General features: G+C 39.8%; 1 protein-coding gene across 1 annotated transcript in view; it reads left to right on the top strand.

Moving 5' to 3' along the window:
- RSPO2 (R-spondin 2) overlaps positions 1-24,793 on the top strand; it is a 141,724-nt gene that overhangs the window by 86,197 nt on the left and 30,734 nt on the right. The window contains exons 3-4 of the mRNA XM_023757793.1: positions 1,458-1,601; positions 4,209-4,397. Of these exons, the coding sequence (XP_023613561.1) occupies positions 1,458-1,601; positions 4,209-4,397 (333 nt within the window). The remainder of the gene's footprint in view (positions 1-1,457; positions 1,602-4,208; positions 4,398-24,793) is intronic.

The following is a 24,793-nucleotide window of genomic DNA, read 5'->3' on the forward strand; positions in this document are numbered from 1 at the left end:
TATATATTTGCCTTTAATTCAACTTTCTGGCTTTATTTTCTCAATTTTCAAAATTTTAATATTCAGTGAGTTCATGTTTTGGTTACTATTTTTTATCCCATTTTTTCTTTGATTACAGGAACTATATATTTTAAAGTGTTGCTGAATCATGAAAGCCCTAAATACAGTACTGGCACTCCGAGGCTTGTTAAATGAATATAAGCAATGCCATGGAGTTTTCATAGAGCTTTACATGCTGTTAATTACCATCAATTAAATCTGTTGCAAGTAATAATGAACTATAATCTGTTGAAAACCTGACCTTCCAATTAACCAATCCTTTAACCTTCTCTCCTTTTCTCTGCAGAGCAGTTTAGAGTATATTTCTTTTTCCCCATGCAAGCCCTCTATCTCTGGCCCAGATGTTACTGGCCTATTCGGGAATCTGACCTATAATACAAGATACATTTTTGCTTCTTTTTACACCTTGTTGTAATGTGTGTTTAGTGGAAAAATACGTTTCTAATCCACTATTGCTTCTATGTGCAGATTATGAGTCAATTTATCTATATTATTACAAGTTCTCACAATAGCCTTGTGTCATCTCCGTTTTATACAGAAGGAAACAGCGGCTCAGGGAGCTGTGCAGTTGTCTGGAGTCACAGAGCTGGTCAGGGCAGATCTGGGGTTCAAGCCCACAGGGAGCAGGCCTGACAGCACTGCTTCCCAAACTGCTCCTCGCCAAGTTCAGTTAGCGGGTCAGGAAAAGGAGCCCAGATGTAGGAGGCAGTCAGTGTTGGGGGCTTTCAGAACCCGCTCAGCCACTACTAGCTCTAGGACTTAATCTCTCTTAGTCTCAAATTCTTTATTTGCAAATAGGGATAGTACTGCCCTCCTTGTAGGATTCTTATGAAAACCAAATGGAAATGCATATAAAGCCTTTGGCACATTGTTACATGTGTTGTTTTGTTTTTAAATGACCTGAACTACCCTCCAAGTTAAGGAACCCTCTGATGACAGTAAATGCCACACTGACCAACATAAACAGAATTTTAATTGACTGTCCAGAAGCAGGAGATCCTGATTAGAGTATCCCCCTTTGTATGTTTTCCGTTGTTTGTCTTTTGAAGAGCAGAAAAGATTTCAGTCCCAGCAGCAATGTAATTTGTAGTGGGGGTGTTTTCTTTTTCTTTTACATCCTTTTTAATCCCATTTGGAGTTGCAAAAATTTCAGAAGGATTTCATGGCTGCCCAGGGCCTTGGGCTGGAGTTGTGTCTTAGCTTATTGATGTGGTGAGCTCTTGCAAGAGGTAGGAGTGATGCAGAATGAGATGGCATTAGGAAACAAAAGAGTTGAACACATATTGCTCTGACCACTAGAATTTCAATTGATCTGACCAATGAGTTTGTGAAAGTTTTATTTGTAAAACGAGTGCATTTCTCTTTGACTGAAATTTTCTCTTTAAAATTGTTTTTAGGATGCAGAATAGAAAACTGTGATTCTTGCTTCAGCAAAGACTTTTGTACCAAGTGCAAAGTAGGCTTTTATTTGCATAGAGGCCGTTGCTTTGACGAGTGCCCAGATGGTTTTGCACCATTAGATGAAACCATGGAATGTGTGGGTAAGTAGTTTTTTGTGTAACTTTCAAACTGCAACTTTTTACACCTGTTTCTTGGGGAGGGGGAAATGCATACTGGGTTATTCAACCTGGTTGTCTTGTTAATTAGAACTGAAAATTATTTGAGTTTTTTGCTGACTTTCTGAATTCTTTAGGCATCATGACATTGGGTAGTTTTATATATTACATCTTGCTACAAAATTTGCGAGTTGTACATTTGCTAGATTAAACTGTTTAGATGCTGATAATGCTTTTTATCATATGTGTGATACATCTATTTCTTACTTATCTTAAAAAATTATTAGTATCTGTTAGATAAAAACATTTTGTTTAAAATAAAAATAAAAATTTCAAACTGTACCATGTTATTAATGATTCTATCACTTTTGTTATGTATATTAATTATGGATCTTCTTAGCCATTTGTTTTTTAAATATCATTGGGAAGAAAATTTTTGTGCAAAATATATTTTGATAACTGACTGCATGTTGCAAAGTGCATTAAAACAGTTTTACCTTTACTAAATTTGTATAGCTAGAATGCATAATTTAATATATACATATATACCATTTGTGAATAATAATGAGGAATACACATTTTATAAATTGTCTATTTTTTGAGTGTTTGAAAACATTTTGGTTTTTATACTACTTTTTCACTGTTTTTATATAGTTTTTATATAGTTTTATATGGTTTTTATATGGTTTTGGCTTTTATACTACCAATTAAGAGGTAAAGCTCTGTCAGTACCTGCATTTTGATGAATGCCTGAATCTGTTCTTAGGTGCAATGGCATCTTCACTACTCCCAGCCCTCTGCACCTACCCCTGAATTTTATTTGGCATGTTATACATCTGATATGATGTACAAGAGAGCTATGTATTATGAGACTTTCCATCTCCTTGAAATGGAGACTTAAAAGAAAATTGAGAACTTTTTTCCTGAAGAAATATTGCTAAAACGGTCTATCTATATATATAAAAGCCCAGCAACCAAACACTGGAATGACCAGAATGACTGGGCAACCAGTTGCTATGATGCGCACTGACCACCAGGGGCAGATGCTCAATGCAGGAGCTGCCCCCCTGGTGGTCAGTGTGCTCCCACAGTGGGAGTGCCACTCGGCTGACCGGGATGAGCGGCGCTCCCACAGCGGGCTGATCTCCGCAGGCCATGCCCCCCACCAGTGCACGAATCCGTGCACCGGGTTTCTAGTAATTATATATTCAAAAGCTTGCAGAGAACACATTTAAAGAAGAGGTTTATGAAGAAATGTGTACTTATGTTCCTGTTTGTGTGTGAGTGAATACATTCATACAGGCAACGACCTATTAAACATAGGAAAGCCACTAGAAGAGCATACTGGGAATGTTGAGTTTGCTTTTGAGAGGCAAGTCCCATGCCCCTTAGAGACGGTCAATGGATGCTCTTGTGAAACCCTCAAAGATAAATTACAAATTGAGTCCTGTGCATTCCCCTGAATACGAATCATCTTGAATAGCTTTGAAACATCTAAGAGTAACCATGATCATGCCTGCTAAGATCTGGAATGCTGGAATATTGTGTGTGGACCCTGGGCCTGAGTCGTGACCTGGTAGTGTGAAGGGGCTTTTTAATGGGGAATTTGATGAGGACGTTTAACTTTACCAATTTTTGTCCTTTTATTCCCCAACCTCACCCCAGGGGATTGGAGGCTAGCCCACTTTTCCGCTTTATGATTTTACAAAAGGGGGTGCTAAAAGCTAAATATGTAATCTAGAAAAATCATACATTTTTCATATACCTAACCATACTTGTTTACTTTTCACACTATAATAATATATAGCACCAATTTAGGGAATAGGAAATACATACTGTGGTTTCCTGACACCTATTGAAGAATTGAGATAAATCAGAAAATGCAAAACAAACACCCTGTCCTTTTCACCAAAACTTACTTTTAAAATACATATAAATATGTATATATATATATACACATATATGTATATGTGTGTGTGTGTGTGTGTGTGTGTGTGTGTGTGTACTCCAGAGAGGAAGGAAGAGGGAGAGATAGAAACAATGATGAGAGAATCAGCTATTGGCTGCCTCCTGCATGCCCCCTACTGCTCTAACCAGGAATGGGACTGTGACCTCCTGGTTCATAGGTCAATGCTCCACCACTGAGCCATGCTGGTCGGGCCCAAACACTTACTTTCAAAATAAAACAAACACACGTGAATTTCAGTGGGGTGTTCAGAATTAACATGAAAAATTTTCTCTTCTGTCATAATGTGAAAATCTTATCTTCTGCTGTAGATTTTAGCTATTGAATCTTCCAGAGATTATATATTCCAGTGTCTTTAGAAGGGACCAGAAGCATCTCTTCAAAAAATGAACTAAGACAAATGGAAAGTACTAGTTTTAAAATTACGTATGTGGCAATTATTATAAATGAAAGTAACCCTATGGTTCAAAGAATTGAAGTTTGAAAGGCGAATATAGGTCTCTGTGGGCTGTGCAGCTTAATTTGGGGAATCTGAAAGTGGGGAGAGCATATAAATTTGATGATAGTGGAGCAAATGGATACCAAATTATTTGTATTTGTTTTGTTTATTTTTAATCTTTATTTAGAAGGATGTGAAGTTGGTCATTGGAGTGAATGGGGAACGTGTAGCAGAAATAATCGCACATGTGGATTTAAATGGGGTCTGGAAACCAGAACACGGCAAATTGTTAAAAAGCCAGCAAAAGATACAATACCATGTCCAACCATCGCCGAATCCAGGAGATGTAAGATGGCCATGAGGCACTGTCCCGGAGGTGAGTGTGGGTAGTGACTACCGTGGGTGGTGTGCTTTCTGAATTTGCCTCTTCCCTACCCCCACCCCCACCCCCAATAATGAATATTTCTCCATGAAGGAAACCTGATAATAACATTGGTCAGAGGGTCAAATTCCACATTATTCTTATTTAAGGATGGATGCTTACACTGTGAAGAATATAGAGGGAATATTTCATTTACTTTCATGATACCTTGATAATAATTTAGAAGAGTGCATTACAAATGGGCTTTCCAAATTGAGATTTCTAAGAGCGTGCGTGCGTGCGTGCGTGTGTGTGTGTGTGTGTGTGTGTGTGTCTTTTTTTGGCTAACGTACCATACACGTAGGTCTTATGAAATCAGGCTTTTGCAGATGTTGCTCTGAGGGAAGCGGCCAACTTTCAGTTGAGAAGAGTTTAGATTAGAAAGGTTTATGGCATCTGTAAAATCATCGGCATCATTACTAGTTGAAGATGACAACTTAAAATAAACTTGCCCAAACACTGGGAGGAATAAACGTTGTCTTAATGTTACCACAATTAGCCGGTTCTCTTTGTTTTGATAATAATTTGTAGAAAACAGCTACTGGTATGTGTGTGTTTATTCATGTCTTTGTAGTAATTGTGCTGATTTGCAGTAATTATTCTGTAATAACAGGATTAGGCCCATTTACAAATTAGGAGACGCGTACATAGCTCAGGTGCTGGCTGAAGCCGTGTCAGTTTGAGATGGAGTTCTCAGCGCCGCTGTGGTTCTTAAAGCGTAATCGCTTGTTACCGTTTGTCACTAGTGGATGCTACGTTGTTGGAGATGAAGCTGGGGTTTTTCTAGTCTACAGCATAGAAAAGCAAAGAAGTTGTGTTTGGAAAATTGCCCTGTGAAATAATCAAAATTTTTGTTTGTCTGTATTTATTTATTTTTCTGTTGGGGCACAGTTTTTCAGCTTTGTGGTTACAGGCCAGCGAGAGAATACCTACCGGCTTAAAATGGATTTACATCCGTATTATGCTGCCCCATAGAGAATGTCTATGATCCGGGGAGGAAGACGAACTTTTAAGACTCGAAGACTCCAGTCGGCCTTTGAGAACTATTAGATCCAGATTCAGAAGCTACTATTAGGAAGGCAGCTTTTCCTCTTGAATTAGTTTTGCTTTGCTTTGCTGGGTCTTTGAAACAAAGTTTTGTTGGGGTTTGCTTTTCACTAACAAGGATGGTTTTGTTCGCTTTAAACTGAGTATTTTTCAGTCAAAATATAAGAAAATATTTTCTTACAAAACTAATAAGCCACTTCTTGGATAGCTGAGAGCATTTAACCTGCAACCTCATGCCTAAAAACAAACCTGATGTATTCAGGTATTGGGAAGAAAGGCTTCCTTTGTTGTATATTGTTTATATAACTACCCTCCCCCCATTTCTCTCCCAGCGATGTGGTCCCCCAATTGTGGTTTACGTTAATAGCAAAAATTAACCTGAAAATGCTCCTATAACAAACATGCTTATGTGTAACAAGAGCCAGAATATTCCCCTCCTGCTATTTTGACCTAGCCCCAGTCTTGCTTGAGAATTTTGTAGATAACAGCTAGATTGTTAACTTGTAATGTTTATTGCACTCATAGTTTTTGTGCTACCAACAGCAGTATACTGTCGTACAGAGTACAACCTGACCCTGTCAGCAGTGTAAATTGTGCTGAAACAAATGCTTATATATCATCTGCCAATATCCTCCTTTTGATTAATTCATAGTTAGGTTTTATCAAGTATTATTTATTAGGAGCGACTGGCTATTGTTTTAATTCCAAAATCTTCATTTTCAGTTGAATAAATTCAATTTTTATATGACGTTAGTAGGTCTAAAAGGTTATATGGAAACTTGTTTTATTATTTTATAAAAAAGGACCTACAATAGAATTGTTGATAGAAACGGAAAATTACTCTGCAATAAAATAACTTCTATTTTAAAATGTAAGAAATTGCAACTAGAAAATTAATTTTGGAACTTGAGCACCAGCTTATAAAAATAGGCATAACTTCCAGTGTAGTATCCCACCTTGCCTCAGGTGAGAGAGCAGAAAGTTCCTTTCTTCAGTAGGTCACGGTGATTAATGGAAGAATGGAGAAGAAAACCGCTTCAGCCCATTTTACATCTTGATTTGATTTTAGTGATCTGCTTTGACAAACCATGCAAAAATGTAAGTCGTAATCAGGTTGGGAATACAGGCATTTTTCAGATCTTTTCAACATATGTATGGATTTTTCTCCTGTTGGAGCCAATCTTAACCTGATTGCACACAAACACAGCCTTAACCTCCTTCACACTAAAGCACCAGCACATTAAAATCAGCTGCTTTCGATTACTGGAAGGCAGAAGTTAAAGGTCAATGCAATGGAATAGTCACTAAGTATATAAGATATTACATTAAAAACTACTAAAAATAAAATAATGGATGCAAGATTTTTTTTAAAAAATGGTGTGATGCTTCAGCCTATCTTCCCCATAATGGTCATATGCTTATTTGCTTTTAAAAGAAGATTCTCTGAAAATATCCTAAGTCATGGATTGATTTACACTTGAAGTTACTTGGTGTTCCTTCCCAAACTTTTCTTTTTAATCAGTTCCCTTTTCTTCCATTTCTGATGACAGTAGCCTGTAGAGTTTCTTGGGCTTTGCTGACACTCATTTTTCAGGATTCTGTTCTGGGCGATCAGGAGATCTGGGTCTCTGTACCCTGTCAAGTCATTAATTCTGTGACCCCGGGCAACACACTTAACCTCTTGTGGCCTCTATTTCCTCATTTGTTAATTGGAGGGTATGAGGGTAGGCGAGCTCTAAGATCCAGCCCAGTTCTAAAACCCAGTGATTCTAAGATTCATTGTTAGAAGATATGGGCCAGTTCTGTGGCCGAGATGTGAAGGGCGAGGAAGAGACTGGAAGCCCAGGAGCGCTGTTTTACGAACAAAGAACGGAACACTTTTTCATCAGCTGCACTGGGCATGTGCCAAGACTTTCACATCGGGCAGCTTTCAAATCTTTCTTCTTTCTCTTTCTTTCTCACAGGTAGCCAACCCTCAAAGACTATGCAGGGCTTTAAATCCACATATGACCTGTTTAGCTACCAAGATAGCAGGAGGGTAAAAAAGAGAAGAGCTTAAAAAAACCATGGTGAAAGGAGAAAGGTGGATAATGAGGGAGAGGAAAAATATATTGAAAAATGAATATAGGAAACAAGGGGGAAAATAATGGATTACTTAAAAACGAAGCCCATACTCACTGCAGATATAGCTGCCTTTCCTCTCTTCCACCCTGAGCTCACTAATGAATAGAATTCACCCTGTTGCGACAAATTTATTCTCTTAACATATAACTTGAATCTTTATTTTTTTTAATGTATCTTTTTTTATTTCAGAGAGGAAGGGAGAGGGAGAGAGAGATAGAAACATCAATGATGAGAATCATTGATTGACCACCTCCTGCACACCTGACCCTGGGGATCGAGCCCACAACCCGGGCATGTGCCCTGACCGGGAATCAAACTCTAACCTCCTGGTTCATAGGTCGATGTTCAACCACTGAGCAATGCTGGCCGGGCTATAACTTGAATCTTTAAATGAAAGGAATTTTGAGTTTGAACCATGTTGTATATTAGGCAATATATTAATAGAAAAATATAAACATGCTACCATTATATATTTAAATAACAAATAGGAAAACGAAATCATGGTTGTGGAGGGACAAAGTTGGCAGATGCTCATGTACAGGGGGAAATGCTGACATCTGGAAGTGGCTCTAATCTTCCACTCCTTCACAGGGTCGGCCAACATAACCTCAGCCTGAGATACCCTGTCCTGTCTGTATGGGACTCACTATTTTGTAAGGTCTCACGACAACTACTTTTAATGTATTCATTAGATATTTATCGAGCATGGCTATGTATCAATCATTGGGCTAGGCATAATGAGTCCTTTTAGAGCTTTTCTAATGGGAATCATGGCAAGAAAGTGGATGAGTGCATAATTTTCTGCGGAGATAGAGGCTGTGAAGAAAAATAAAGCAGGATTCGGAGTCGGTGAAAGAGTTGGTTGGGAGTGCCTATTTTTTTGTAGGGTATTCAGAGAAATTGAGGGAGTACCATTTGATTATAGACCTGAATGGAGGAGAGCTTTGGATAGACCTCGAGACAGTTGTTTAGCTGCTGACTCGATGGCTATGCCATGTGACCATCTTGATTCTCTCACTTGCATAGGGTAGAGGAGGGAACTGAGATTTAGGGAGGCTCTGACTGGACCAAGGTGATGCACAGCAAGTTTCTAGTGGGAGAGCCAAGAGTAGGACCAATATTTTGCTGCCTCGGAAACGCAAGTTTTCCCCTGCCTTTTTCTTGTTCCTTGTAATAAAAATCAAAGACAGAGCCATGGTTGTCCACCATTGAAGTAGCCAACTTTAAACTATTTCTCCCTCCAACAGACACATCATTTTGCTTTTGCTCTACAAATACTTAAAAAACAACAACACCCAGGGCCTTCTGCCATCACCACCCCCTCCCAATATCTTCCAACTTGAAACAGCCAGCGGAACATACCCCAAAGGTCATTTAGTAAATGCCGAAGTGTTGAGCCACTCACTGGCTTTGTTTTGGTTCAGCCGCCCCTACTAAGACCTCTTCTTCTATCATTTTACTGTCATTCATCCTCAGTTTGTTGGGGGAAAAAGAGTGACTTCAAGCTTGTTGTTTTTTTTTTATCCTTAGTCCTTCAAAGTCACCCTCTCGCTGAGGCTGCCTTACGTTGAGTCCCACCCAGCATTCATCTCTGTCCCTTTGCTCCCTGGTCTGCACAGAAGCACTGGGATCCTCGCCCCACCCCGCACCTAGTCGCTCTGTGCCCCGCATGGTTTTTCTCTTTCTGGCACATAGAAGCAGTCAGACAGTTAAAGTAATTTAGGTGATGCTTCGACATGTGCTTAGATAGCTTTTTATCCCTTCTACTCCTGGCTACCTCAACTCACCATACCACAATTGTTAGTAACAATATAGTGCAATTCTTTAAGCCCTAATATTTTCTCAGGAGTGTGTTAAAACTTAAGTATGGAATCTGCTACTACATACTGTTTCTATTGAAAAATAACTTATTCCTCTTATGAGACCTTACTTGACCATTATCTCCTTTTTTTTTTAAGTGTCTTTTAACTTAGGAAACAAAAGAAAATATTTTTTTAGTGATTTAGACCCTTAATTTCTGCAAACATTTTCTTTTTAAAAAGCAATAGTAATAAGACCTCTCTAATTTTTGCTTTCTGTATATGAGTTGACAGCAACATGTGGACTAGGTATTAGATAAAATAACTAAATATGGTTGTAGATTGTGATGGATTAAACTGAGAGCAGGAAATAAGCACATTTTCAGTAGGATAAGGGTCAAGAAAATATGCTTTAGACATGTGTTCTTTATTTCTGTACATTTTGTTTACATTTGAGTTGCAATTTATGTGGTCTGTTTTATACATGCCAACCTCAAGAATAGTTTGGAAGAGAGGATAAGAGTAAAACCTCTTTTCTTTTGAAACTTTCATGGCTGTCTGGAATGTAGATATTGAAATTTTTATATGAAGAAGACAGCATCTGAAAAAGGGGGCATTCTTGCTCCCCCTCTGCAATGCTAAATACTTCATTATATTTTAAAATCAGTGAGTGTTAGTAATTTTAAATTAAATAGCAAATTGTACTATTTCCCAGGGACCTCTGGATACATGGCAGCTGATTGTAAGGTTATTTCATAGTGTTTATAAACTGGGACAGTCACCCAGAGGCAGCCACTTTTCAAATGTTAATGTATAACTATTATATTAAATTGATGGTTAGCTAAGATCCACCTGCCCTCAAATACTTCTCTCAGCAGCTAAAATGTCTGGAATTCTGCCCTAGCTGATTTGGCTCAGTGGATAGAATGCTGGTCCACAGACTGAAGGGTCCTGGGTTCAATTCCCATCAAGGGCATGTACCTTGGTTGCAGGCTCAATCTCTACCCTGGTCGGGGTGCCTGTAGGAGGCAACCAATCGATGTGTCTTTCAGATCGATGTTTCTCTGTCTCTCCCCCTCCCTTCCACTCTCTCAAAAAATCAATGGAAAAATATCCCCAGGCGAGGATTAACAAACAAACAAACAAAAAAGTGACTAATTCCTGCTTCAGCAATCTTAACAATGAACTTTAGGCAGCATCTTGGGAAGTATGCCCACCCTCTCTGCACCCTCCACCCACCACTTTTCAATTTTTTTCCTTGTTTGCTGGAGAGTGGGTAGGTGATAACTATTCACACCTGTCGGTGTCTTTTTTGTTTTTCTGGGGGTTTTATTTTAGCAATGATTTCTTTCAGACCTACTAATTGTCACATTTCAGGGGGTACAGGTCTGAGGAAGTGGAAGAGCAGAAAAGTGGGCTGCAATGTGGTGTGCACGGGACATCACGGAATGTCCAGAGAGTGCAAGACTACGTGCCATCTTGGACTGAGATGCGGGAGTGTTGGGGCGTGCATAGCACCCATCCCGTGGAGGCTGAGGGCGGGATATAAGGGAACCACTTCTCCCGTTTCATTTTGAGCCTGTCCTGATGCCAGCCGGGCTTGCCGGAGGGGCCAGGGAGGCGTGAGTGGGAGAAGCCACACCTTGGTGTTCTTCTCTGCAGCTTCCCATCTGCAGTCTGCACCAGCCCCACTTAATTACAGTGGGGAGCACCATGTACTCGTCTCTTTTACGGGTCCTTGTAAAAAGGATTTCTCAACTGCATATGCCACCAAAGGCCCGATGTTCTGTGTGCAACAAAGCAAGGACGGGAAAATTCCAAAGGAGCCTTTCTTTTATGAATTTTACGCAGCAGTAAGCTACTCTGGTCTTAATGTAAAATATATACAACAATTTTTACAGCACTCTAAAATAAAAACAACTTTAATAGGGCACACATGGTGTCAGTGCTGGATTCCCCTCACCCCGCCGCTTCCAGAGGACTTTTTTTCTTTTTCCTCATGAGATAAGAGAGTCTCAAGTATAACCCCCTAGTGAATTCGTAGAACAACTTATGTTCCTCATCAGACACCTCTCTGGGACTTTGGCTGGTGTTGATAAGAGGCGCAGGCAGTTTGCTCACTGAGACTTCCTGTAAATGTTCTCCAGCTACTGGAATGACCCAGAGCTGTGCTTGTGGAAAGCCTCCAGGATCAGGACGCAGGAAGAAAACACACACACACACACACACACACACACACACACACACACACATTTTAATGGCAATAATGACAGAGTTTTACTAAAATCCCAGTGTGATTCATGTTGTCATCATACAGAAGTGCTTGAGATGACCAAGTTATTTGTGCAATTGAGGGGGCAGAAGGTTCAGGTGGCAAAAGTGATTGCAATTAATTTAGGCTAATGATGTAAAGGCAGTAGATTTTTGCTTTGCAGATGACTTTATATAATACTTGGCCCTAATACTTCTGTGTCAGTATTATTTTCTTGTATTTGAGCTGGTATATAGTCAAGAGACCTTTCATAACTAATGTTATGCCCTTATATCCTGCCCATTACTCGAAGGATTTAATAACTGAATGTGAAAGGTTATTTAATAACATGCTAAAAGCAAAACAAATTTACTAGTAAAAGATCAGAAGAGGAAAAACTTAGAATGAGAGCTCAGGACTGATAAAAAAAATAGAGCATACAAATATGTGTTGGTTGAAATAATTGGGCTAAAAATTTGGGCCTCTTACCAGGCAAAGGGGAAAAGTAGATATGGTTCTTGCTATTCTTATTTAAAGTAAGTGATTAATTATAAAATAGAATATCAATTTTGTAACAGCTTTTAAAGGGAAAAATCACCACATATGTGTGTATATATCTACACAACCATATGCATGTGTACATATATACACAGCATATATATGAATACATAAAATATATGAATATAAACACATACACTTTATATACCTATATCACAACACACAGATATGAATACTCATTCCAATTCAGACACATTCCAGTGTGTGCATGTGGGTGGGAGGGATGGGTCCTACATCATAGAATTCAGAAATTAGCTCAGTCACTGTGGCTCAGGGGATGAACATCGACCTATGAACCAAGAGGTCATAGTTGGATTCCTGGTCAGGACATGTGCCTGGGTTGCAGGCTCAGTCCCAGTAGGGGGCGTGCAAGAGGCAGCAAATCTATGATTCTCTCTCATGGATGATGTGTCTATCTCTCCCTCTCCCTTCCTCTCTGAAATCAATAAAAATAAAAAAGGGTTGAGGACACTAATGATAATTCTCATAGTAGAGAAAGCATTCTAGGTTCATAGGTAGACACACTGTAACGTACTTCTCAAGTGGGGATTCACATCCAGAGCCTTGAGTAGCATAGTGGACAGTGTCTTCAGCATCTGTGTAGCAAAGGGTGTTTCCCAAAGGAGAGGCAGCTTGGGAGGCTTATCCCGCAGTGAAAGCTGAAGGTATAGTCATGAAACGTGACTCGACAGAGGCAACATGGAATGAGGGCTCTTTGATTTACCTGTTATATTTGAATGAATCGTCCACTTGGTTCTCTTAGTGAATACTGAACACATTTAGAACAGCCTGGTGTCTAGTGAATCTAGAAAATGTACATTTGTACTGAGGGTCAGTTACCCTTTGAACTTGTCAATAAATGTGTCTTTTCTACATAGTACCATGTTCTTAGGTATGATCAGGAGTTGCCTTATTTAGATGCAGAATTATTTCTGGTGGTGATTTCATGTCCTGCAGTGATATTTTAAGTAACCTTTTGTGATTTTTGTTTTTTCTCCAAGACTGGTCTTCAGTTATTTTAATCTGGCAAAACTATTTGATATGAGAACCACATGGATTTTGAGTAAATACTCACTGAGTTGAATTGACTTTATTGAAATATGTTGCAAGGTGCCTTCTAATTCCTCTTTTGAACCTACTTCTACAATATAATTCAGGTAGTAAGTATTGGAGCTGAATTTCCAATCCCATCCATGATTTTCCCATTGCCATGTCTACAGGTTCATCAAACCCATTATTTAACATCTGTTAATGCCTGTGTTCTAAAGTTATGGACAAATTGGGAGCAGGGAAGATATAGATGAAAGAGTTTATAGTCTAACCAGGGAAGACGAAAATGCAAATTAAAATAAACGAAGCAGAGGTCTCTTTGTAAATATGAATAACTATTGTGATAGGCTCTGATGTTTTAAAGAAAAGTATCATTTTTAGTTCTTGTGGCCAGGGAATGCTTCCTGAAGAGCAAAGCTTAAATTATATTATGAGGCAAACACATTAAAAAAAGGGGAGAGAGTTTTCTAGACAGAATGTTGTGGGGAAAGATGCCATGATGTACTCCTCGTGTCCAAGGGGGTGAGCAGAAGAACCTGGTTGAAGCTCGGAGTTTGAGAATGGCAGTCACCGGAGCTCACAGCAGAGACCTAAGTTGCACACTGATGGTGAAGTGCCTCTCTGGAGAGGACTGGCTTTTGAATTTTACTTTGCACACAGTGGAGAGCCATAGGGGACTTTTGAGCATGGAGGTGGAAGTGACTGAGGTCGTGTTGCTAAGGTGTCAGAAGATAAACTGCACGTCCCAGATTTGGGGGCAGTTCTTTAAACAGAGTCTGAGTTTGGGAGAATTACCAAATACTTCTGCGTTCTGATGTTTATGCATTTTTCTGTTCTGCTTGCTTTTCTGAAGAGTGCAGGATTCTGCCTTGACTTGCAGTCCACTATGACCCTTATATCTTTTTCTGCCAACTTTCTAAGCCAAGCCATTCCCCAGTTTTATCAGTGTAGTTTATTTTGTTACATCTAGGCACATTTTGCATTTACCCTAACTGAACTATATGTGCTTTCTAACTACTATTTCTGTATGCCATTTACCAAGACTCTGGGATGTGTTAGTGCCTATTTTCTAGCTTATGATGTTAACTTCTAAAGGGGGTTTCCTTAGTCAGAGTACTCTGAAATTTTAAAGTGAACAAATATTATTCAGATCAAGGATGAAATGTTCCTACAGGGTCCAATTTCAATTGTATATCTAAGGTGGTTTTATTTAGCACGTTGCTTACTGGCAGTTGCCTGGAACATTGGATTGAGAAGGATTCTGAGTTAAGTGCTGAGTTCAAAGAAATGTGTATAGTTATCAATTTGTGGTGTTTGCAGCATCGGTGGGAAGCAATATACCATGTATTTGTTCCCCCTAATTCTAATCCTTTAGCCCATTCTGTTTGTGACTCTTTCTCCTGCCTTCCCTCCAAGCCCCCAATACACCCTCGGATGTCTTTGGGAAACAGTCATTTGCTTCTATTTTATACCTTCAGTATGGTGCATGATTATACATTGGAAAAGTAGTGTACAGAGTTGTAAATTTGTTATGTATTGGTTTTGGTCACTTATTGGTTGAATAACATTGGGAAAATTAGTTCATTTGCCAAGGTGTAGCCATATATGAAATGAGGATAATATGTTACAAGATGGTTGTGAGGAGTAAATGAGCACATATGCAAACAGGTATGTTTTTAAGATTCTGGTACATTTTGATATAATCTTGTTGTTGATTCTTTCCATGACTGGCTACTGCTTGCCTCTTTGGTGTTTTTTGATTTTGCCCACTTCATGGCTGCATTCAGATGCAGATCATCTTCTGTTTGAGCCCAAGCCTACAGATCTGGCTGTGGATGGGCATCTTCCCTAGACACCAGCATAACAAGTGACACATACCTTGCTGTCCTTTCAAGATCTTATGTCTCCTGGGGCAACTACTCTTTCTAATGGGATTACTAGCCTCCCAGTTACCCGGGCTCTCAGCCCTGCCTTTGAATCTCTTCCTCACATTCTGACAAATCAGAACTCAGATCTTTGTTCAACCACCTGAATGTATACGAACTTGAGAAGTTAATCTCTCTAAGCCTCAGTGTCAGCATCTGTATCATGGGGATAGCAGATGCCTGCTTTATAGGATTGTTATAAGAATTAACATTCCCTGGCCATACCATGTCTTGCACGGTCAAGGATCAGAAAATGTGGGCTGTTATTACTTAAAAAAACAACAAACACAAAACCACCCACTCACTCCTGTTTCTCCATTGTCCATTCCTCTTCATTTCCATTGTCTTTACTTGACTTGAAACCTTTTTATTCTCTTTACCTAGAACAGTGGTCGGCAAACTCATTAGTCAACAGAGCCAAATATCAACAGTACAACGATTGAAATTTCTTTTGAGAGCCAAATTTTTTAAACTTAAACTATATAGGTAGGTACATTGTTATTAACTTAATTAGGGTACTCCTAAGGCTTAGGAAGAGCCACACTCAAAAGGCCAAAGAGCCGCATGTGGCTCGCAAGCCGCAGTTTGCCGACCACGGAAGATTGCAATCACCTTTGATGGCAGAGGGAGTACAGGTTAATTTGCAATCCAGCTAACAGAGGTGTCAGCGTATTCAAAGTTGAATTCATTTCACCTCATTCACAGTGTTATCTAAGTGGAACAACTGACACACTGAGTTCTAAAAATGACTGGATGTCACTGAGCATCCTGATCAGCACAGGGCCTGGCGCAGAGCGAGCCTCAATTGCTGAAAGGAATGAAGGTTGCAGGGCCACTAGGACTGGTGGCTGAAGAGGTGACACTTATGACTATAGATCGGGAATCACGTGTTTTGAATAAGTGAAAATGAGTAGAGAGTGGGGGGAAGATCAAGTGATCAAAAGTGTGAAAAAACAGGATGTGTGTATGTAAACATAGAGAATCTGTTTGAAACAACACAGGGAGCAAAATGGGGAAACTGGGCAGAGGGAGTTGAATATGAAGAGGAAATGAACTTAGTAAATACTTCAAAGTTAGTGAGAGTTAGCTGAGTTGAGCCCCATGGATTGACCAGTGCAGAAAAATTTGAGACTGACTAAAGAATTATCCCAGGGAAGGGGAAGTCTTTGCCCACTTGTGATTCATTTACAAACCTCAGGCTTGGGAATGTGAATATTTGAAAAGAAACTGAAGCATGGGTATGACAACGAGGCATAGTTCATAACAAATGAATCGGCCCCCTACGCCATAGTGATGAGCCTAATGCCAGGAATATGGGTATGGATGTATACCATTCAGTGATGTGTGTCGCTTCACTGTACTAACGACATCTTGTTATGAAAATTCAGTTCTTAAACCCATTACATATCAGTAACTTAACCTTGAGAAAGAGTGGGGTTTACAGAAGAGAAGGAAGCTCTCCACCTGGGCTCGGGAGTGGTCCTTTCTCACAGGTGAGGATCTGGCCCCTCAGCCTGGTTGAGTGAGAGTTGTTTTACTTTTTTTTCTCTTTTACATTTTGGGGATCCTGCATATGTTTTCCTCTTTTCAAAAAAAGAGCATGTCTTTCTGTTAAACACAGCTTTAAGTTGCACTCATTTACATCCCCTCTTTTACATGTTGGAAGCTAAGGGGCAGGGAGGCTGAGAGAGGTCTCCATGGCAATGTTAGATGCTAAAGGAAAAGCCTGGTGTTTGCTTAGACGTTAAACCTAGAACTTTCTCCCATATAGTCTGTTTGTCTTCCAACCCGTAGTAATCCCTGGAACTTCCTCAGAGGTAATGCAATTAGGATTGTTCATGCTGTTGCATCATATATCCTTTATGGTGATTAACCTTTTATTTTTGCATTGTTTTCTCTCCAAATAGTTGTATGAAACTTAGCATGGACTGCATTCAGTAATGTATCTCCTTTTTTTTTGGTAGACCCTGCAAAATTCTATGATGGACCGATTTTTTAAAATTTCATCTTTAAGGGTCCCGGGTTCGATTCCGGTCAGGGGCATATGCCTTGGTTGCGGGCACATCCCCGGTGGGAGGTGTGCAGGAGGCAGCTGGTCGATGTTTCTCTCTCATCGATGTTTCTGGCTCTCTATCCCTCTCCCTTCCTCTCTGGTAGACCCTGCAAAATTCTATGATGGACCGATTTTTTAAAATTTCATCTTTAAGTAGTTTATGGGTTTTCATGTGGATGTACAAGTTACATACAGTTAAATATGGTATGTTAGGAAAGCTCATGATATGCTCCAAACACAACTTTACTTCATCTTGAGCTGCTTCTTGAACATTCTATCCAATAGGTGTCATCTTCCCATGTTCCTAGGAGAAAATTCTGGCAGACCTGACATCTTTTCTGCTCACTTTTTGGTGATATAGTCCAATGGTCGCTGTTAGTTATTGATACAGTCTTAATTTATTTGTTAGAATATTTAGCTCAAGGTAGCAAAAGACTAGAACCTTGAGTTAATAATAAGTCTCTGATTATTATCTTGGACTATATTATCTTGGACTAATAAAACATATATAATAGACTTTGGCTGATATGAAGAGTCTGTTTCCAAAACACCGATATAGAGAAGAATCAATTTTCCAGACTACCTCTTTCTTGAAAATTCTAAAGGAAATGAACCTCTAATGAAATGAAATGGTAAAAAGCAACTGAAGGCTAATTCCTGGAAGAGGTATATTGTGTAGCCTCCCATCCCTTCCTCCCTCTTATCTTTTCATCTTATGTCAAAACCTATAGAAGGAAACCACACGCAGGTCTTCCATGTGAGCATAGATTTCTTATAGTACTCTCATGTTGAGAGTGGTATTGCTAACGCAAGTAATTTAAAGTAATTTCTGCCTCAAATGTCAAGTGTTTGTTGATTTCAGATCTTCCTTTCTTTGGTACAATTGTCAAATCCAAGTGCACAGACTGACCTAGTCCAGTCATCAAACGTGCTTTGAATTAAGAGTTACTTGGCTAGCTTCTGTCGCTCTGTTTGAAGCAGTAGTGGCAGTCTGGGTTGCTGGGACCACGCTGCTTCAGCGTTAACAGAAACATAAGACCTGTACATCCCAGGAACCACTGCGTGAATATTCCACCAGGTGGAGGACATGTGAGCCTCTCCAGTTGCAACACTGCAACATCGGCAGTAGCCTAATTTGAACCATTCCTTTTAGAATGGCTTACATTTATTAAGAACTTGCTTAAAGGAGTTCAAACAAGGGTGGTGACCTCTTAAGCACCCATATTTTAAAACTTTAAAAAAAAATCATACAGCCTTCAAATTGTTCATCTTTTATGCAACCTTAAGTACTTAGTAACAAATCATTCCACAATCAATATTATGCAATGAATGCACAATTAAAGATGACTGAAAATTCAAAATAGGTAGTCATTTATTCTCAGACGTGTGTGTGTGCAGGCAGGAGGGGTGAAGGTGGGAGGGGAATAAGATTTGGGGTTTCAGCACTGCGTTTGGGGAAACGTTCAATGTTGTGCTCCGCTGTCTGTTTGACAGTTGTCACATTGTTTTCATTGTCTCTCCACTTTGTTTATTTCCCTGCTTCTTAAGCAGCCTGATGAAATCTCATCAACTAACCAGGGTTGAATTTTGATGACTGCCAAGTTGCTTTGATGAAATCTAGTGTAATTATCTTAAACCCGACTTTATTTGGCTTTAATGCTGGCATTTTCCATATTGAGAAAATTAGTGTATTTGTCCGCTCCTGGAGATAGAAGCCCAGTGAGAAACAAAGATAGCTCAAATACAAAAAGCAACCACAATTTAAGTGCATTTTATAGCTCTGTTTCAAAGCTAGCTTGTCTGCACATCCACACTTTCCTCTTTATGTTTTAGCATCTGTGCCTTTTAATAACAAAATCAAAAATAGCTATTGGCGAAAACCACCCTCACCCCCAAACTGGAGAAAGAAAATATACAATTCCTGTTGGCCAGAAAAAGCTTTGGTGTCTTATTTGGATTTTCCTAAGGTGGGGGCAAAAAATGTTTAGTATTTTAAATACAAAATATTATTTTATCAACAGTGGAAAATTTGAATTTGTAAATTGTACTTTTTATTGGTATTTCAGACTACAGAGCCAGCGCTGTAAAAGAGTCAAAAAAATTGTGAAGTCAAAAGACTCCCAAGTTTAGAACCTGATTTCTGATACCGATGATGTAGAGGAAGTGAAGCTTGCTGAAATCTTTATAGTTAAGTTATGTAATGACTTTGTTGAATCTCTTAGGTTTGTTGGATCACTGCAGGGTTTTCGGAATGTCCACGTAGGCCGAGGTAAGACACGGGCTGTTCAGCCAGTACAATTCCCGGCAGCATCAGAGGCCAGCGACCTCCTGCTGCCGGGGCCTCGCTCATGGGCACACACGCTGCAGCTGCAATTGGAAGAGCCAAGCTGCTCAGCCACCTTCAGAGGCTCCCATTCTCTATCTCAGGTTGCTGATTTGAGTCGATTCCCTAAAGTTACTGTACGACTTTGACCTCCAAACGCTGGCACAGACATCCCCCCTCTAACACTATTACAGCCCGTGGCCCTTCAGTAGAAGGCAGATAATTGATGGCAGGTCGCGGAAGGCAGTTCTGTGCCCTGGGAGAAGGTCCTGTATGTTACTTTGCTTCGAAATTGGTGTTTTTGTGCCTCTGCGTAATCTAATTTAAATACCTCTCCTTTTTCATGTTTCCTCCGTCAGTAACCTTCCTGACTTATTAATCACTGCCTGTAAAGAGTTCCCGTCTTGGTTTTACTACGTTGTTTATGGAGTGTTCCGTCAGAGACTACTTTAGAATCCTAGCGGGACGGGGTTCTGCTGAGTGCGAAGCCGACTCCTCGCTGCTTTAGTCGTGGTCCGACTGACGCCCATGTCCAACTGAAACGAACATTTATCAGGGCGGTATCTTGTGGTGATGTAAATTTCACTGCATTGTACATTTTAAGTGATCCAGGGAATTTCTGGCAAGGGCTAGCTTAATGCATTTTACAGATGAAGCCCCAAAACACAAAATATAAAGAGTGGTCCACACTTACTATGTACAGTGTTCAGAAATTAGCTCTACTTAAGTGATTTCGGAATCCACTCCTCGTTACAGCAATTCCCTCTCCCCACCCCAATGTGTTAGGCTGTTGTCGCTGTTATTATCATTGTCTAGACTCAGGATCTGGTGAGCGCTTTGTATAGTCAAGTCCCTGGACTGTCACGCAGTATGATTTAGAGTAAGGCGACCGCAGAAGATGGAGATTATAGGAGACTGACTTCTGACAGCTCTGTTCTTGGCCTCTTGTTTGGACTCTGACTGCGCTCTATGTCACAGACCCAGATGAATCGCAAATGGTTATTCCAGAGTCTGTATGTAGTTGTCCTCTTCTGGATAATTGATATCCCTTACAGCAGGGATATCAGTCCTTGACCCACAGGTTGGAAAGAAATAGGCCAAATAAGCACTTTCCTGGTGAGATGCACGGCTTTTCATGATATGAGGTGTTCTACAAACCAGCGGCTGTGAGGAGGAAGTGATTCAAGATCTGAAAAGTTTAAAAGCTGCCACAACTGGAATTAAAGCAAGACCCAATGCTGAGAGCAGGGAACACAGACACCATAGAAAAATGTTGATGCCAATGGCTTGAGAAGTTCATAAGAGAGCTATATTGAGCCTTAGAAAAGAAAAGAGCTTAATCAGCAAGGATCTGTGATTGATTGGTGTTTCATCCATCGCTAAACAGTTCCGTGGGTTTGGGTCTTCCTCTTTTATTGATTTGTTAATTTTTTTTCAGATGTCTTTTCTACTTGATGATTTTCCTTTCAAAATTGTGCTTGTGTTCTTTAGATTTCCAAGTCCCCTGAAAACTTGCTCTTATTTTTAAAATTTGTTTTGAGTAAAATGGTACATATTGGAGACACGCGAGTCCTTTCTGCTGATGTTGGCCCTCCACTGCCTGCTAGACCTGCCTCAGGAAGGGGCTGCGTGAGGCGGGTCCCGGATGCCTGGTGCCCAGCAGCTCTCAGCAGAGCATCTGCTGCGCAGACACTGGGAGTCGGAGCTTTTTAAAGAGAAACAGACTATCTGACTTTTTAATTAGAAAACTGCTAAAGTCCACACCTCAGTGTCATCTCTTGGGGCTCCTAAACCAGAATCTAGGGTATCTTTACTAGTGTTTTTCTTTTTGAAAACATGCAATAAAAATGTGAACCTTAGCCAGGGGAGAGATGAAGGGTAAGGGGGCGAGTCTCAGGGGATTGGTAACAGGATTAGAAGTTTGTAGAAATCATTTGCATTTCTGGCTTGCGTCTGTTAGAAAACTTGGCTGGAGCTAGGAAACCTGGTGTTTTACATTTCAAGTTCCTTTTAGGCAAAATCCAGCACTTTATTTGCTAAGCAGAAATGACCACCTCTGTGAAAATTTAAGAACTAGCCCTGAGCGCAGGAAAGAGTAGACTAGCAGGAGAGGAAATCCACTCAGCACAGAGCTCTTTAAAATATATATATATATATATTTTATAACACACACACACACACACACACACACACATATACATACAGTGGGGCCTTGACTTACGAGTGTCCCGACTAACGAGTTTTTTGAGATACCAGCTGTCTCTCTGCCAAATTTTTGCATTGAGTTGATAGAGTATAGAGTAATTTGAGTTAACGAGCTCCTTAACGAGCTCGGTCTCAGAACGAATTAAACTCGTAAGTCAAGGCCCCACTGTATGTATGTGTGTGTGTGTGTGTGTGTGTGTGTGTGTGTGTATATATATTGCAGAGAGGAAGGGAGAGAGAGAGAGAAACATCAGCGATGAGAGAGAATCATTGATCAGCTGCCTCCTGCACGTTCCCCACTGGGGATTGAGCCCGCAACCCCAGCATGTGCCCTGACCCGGAATGGAACTGTGATCTCCTGGTTCATAGGTTGACGCTCAGCCACTGAGCCATGCCTGCCGGGCCAGAGCTCTTTCTTTAGCCCTTTCAGTGAAAAACACAGGTGTCCTTTCAAATTGTAGATGAAATTGGAGATGGTGTTACAATAGCACAACCGGAGGGTTCTAGGGTGGCTACAAGTTACAACATTATAATGCCCTATGTTGACTTACAGGAGGTCAGTTTGTATTTATCGGCATTAGAGATTTCCTTAAAATTAACTTTGGTTCAAAGATGATATTAAGCAGAAGGTGGAGGTGGGTGGGAAGAGATCAACCAAAGAACTTGTATGTACATATGCATAACCCATGGACACAGACAATAGTGTGGTGAAGGCCTGGGGTATGGGTGGGGACTAGAAGGGGTCAATGGGGAAAAAGGAGATATATGTAATATTTTCAACAATAAAGGTTTTTTAAAAACGAAAAGAAAAAACCCCAAAGATGATATTAAGCAATTGTAGTTTTTTTGCAGAGATACCATTTAGAGGAAAACACTACCTAATATAGGCATTTTATTTGTAAAACAGCCACAGAACAATCAAGAATGTATTTACTACCAAGCTCATGGCACACACTGGACTTTGAGATTCTAGATAGTTCTTGTTCTTATTATGTTCACAGAATGTGGGCAAAATACTTGGCAGTTAACTTAGCATCTTTTGCCTTAAGTTCCTGTACAGTTGAGCAGGTGCTCCAGAGGGGCCAGTCACACAAAGATTACAGCAGATTTTTTAAATGTTGTTCTTTACTTTCAAGCATTTCAGGCTGTACTCTTGCCAGTGTTCTCTAAATTGAATGATTAAACAGCAGAATAGAGGCAGAGGCACAATGGAAACAGCCTTAATGCCAATGCTAACTTAAATTGTTCTATATAGCTGTCCATAATAACTTTTTAATCATTGTGCACTGTGGTCTAGTGTCTTTTTTAGTCTCTCCTCCACTCCCCCACTCGCCCTGTTAAACAGTTTGTGATGGATCAGCTGTACTATCAAGCCATCAAATGTATTCAGTTTTGGAAACAAACACTTCATGGTTGTTTAAAAATCCAGAGTATCCACATGGGGAAAGTGTGGGAGGTTTCAAGTTTCCGAAGCATTCTGCAGAAAATGAAGTGATAACAGTTCCTGCCAGTGGCCATATGACTCAATAATAACTGGAAGGAAAAAAAAATGTTTGTTTAGGCTTGGCCAGAGTTAATAACAAGCAAGACTTATAATCTTATTTTTGCTCCCAAACATGTTTCCTTTCTCCGTGATCCCTGTCCTCCTCTTTTGTAGACACGCGGGCTGTCCCAAGACCTGGCTTCATTCACTCTTGGAGAGATGTTCTCATGTGTATTTTGTGCTGATTCAAGGCTTTGTTTTGATTCTTACCATTAATTAAAAACATAATAACAACAGATCTCAAGTCCATTGCCAAAGTGCAATGTTAGCCTGTGCTGTGGCCAACTGTGGACTGCCTTTGAGGTAGCCCGTCAGAGGTATATGGTTGGAAGGTTTTCGTTTCAATTCCACAGCTTCCTGCCTCAGTTCATCAAAATGCTTGACTCCCAAAGATTGCGGGATACATTTGGCACCAGCATGTGCTAACATGAGGTTTTGTTGTGTTTAAATTCCTTCCCAGCTTGGTTGGCCAGATCTTTATTTTTTTTCAGTCCATAGGCACATCTGTCACCTATCTCCTCTGAGGTTAGATGTCTCTTGGGAGGGGCTCCTTTTTCCTGAACCTATGCTTTGTGTTTAGCTTCCAAATGCTTTTCACATTCCGATAGCCACCATCAGGTGAGCCACCCAATTTTTAATTCATTTGGTTGATGGGCTGGGGAGGTACAGTCTGTTTTATTCTATTTATTTTCACTAAGTGGGTGGGATATTATAGCTTTAATAAATGACCTTTTGTGCTGATAGTATTGTGGGTAGAGAGACTGTGTGTTTTGAAAAGAAAACCTTTCCTTTCAATATGTTAAGTAATTCTGCAGGCATTCATAAATGAGAGGTTTAAGATAATGTATTCTAAGGAAGGTTCCTGGAGCATTTGCTTAGAAAAATGATGGGCAGTTGTGAATTGTCACAGGGATGAAATGATTTGAACATTTCTGGGTTAATTTTAATTTCTTCTAAGCATTTTCAAGCTCTGAAGTAATAAAGACTTGACTGTAAACAGAAGCAAAATCTTTTATTTAATAAACATGTCAAGAAATGTAGCAAAGCTAAAATTTTTGTGTGTGGCACCAGAACTCCTGAGTCTATTAAATGTTTTATCTCTTCTCTAACTTGAAATATAAACTTTAAAGGACACCAAATTTTTATGTTATGAGAATGTTGTCTGATAACAGCATTTTCATTTCAAGTGTCCTATTGTGTGATGTTCGAGATTTTAAGCAGACATGTAAGAAATATCTGTCCTTAAATACCTCATTCACTCATATTCTCTATGTGTGTGTATGACCAAACATATATTTTCTTAACCCACCTGCTGAAAATGTGGAAGAGAAGCTCTCCCTATAATATGGATCAAATCCATTTGTTGAAATACTGTTACTAAAAGGCTTGGTGAGAATAATCTTACAGAAAGTCAGGGTGTGGACTTGCAAGGCTACACATCTCAGGATAAATATTTTGGTGTCTCACCTGTGA

Source organism: Myotis lucifugus, unplaced genomic scaffold (genome assembly GCF_000147115.1).
Source record: "Myotis lucifugus unplaced genomic scaffold, Myoluc2.0 scaffold_114, whole genome shotgun sequence".
In the NCBI taxonomy this organism is placed as follows: domain Eukaryota; kingdom Metazoa; phylum Chordata; class Mammalia; order Chiroptera; family Vespertilionidae; genus Myotis; species Myotis lucifugus.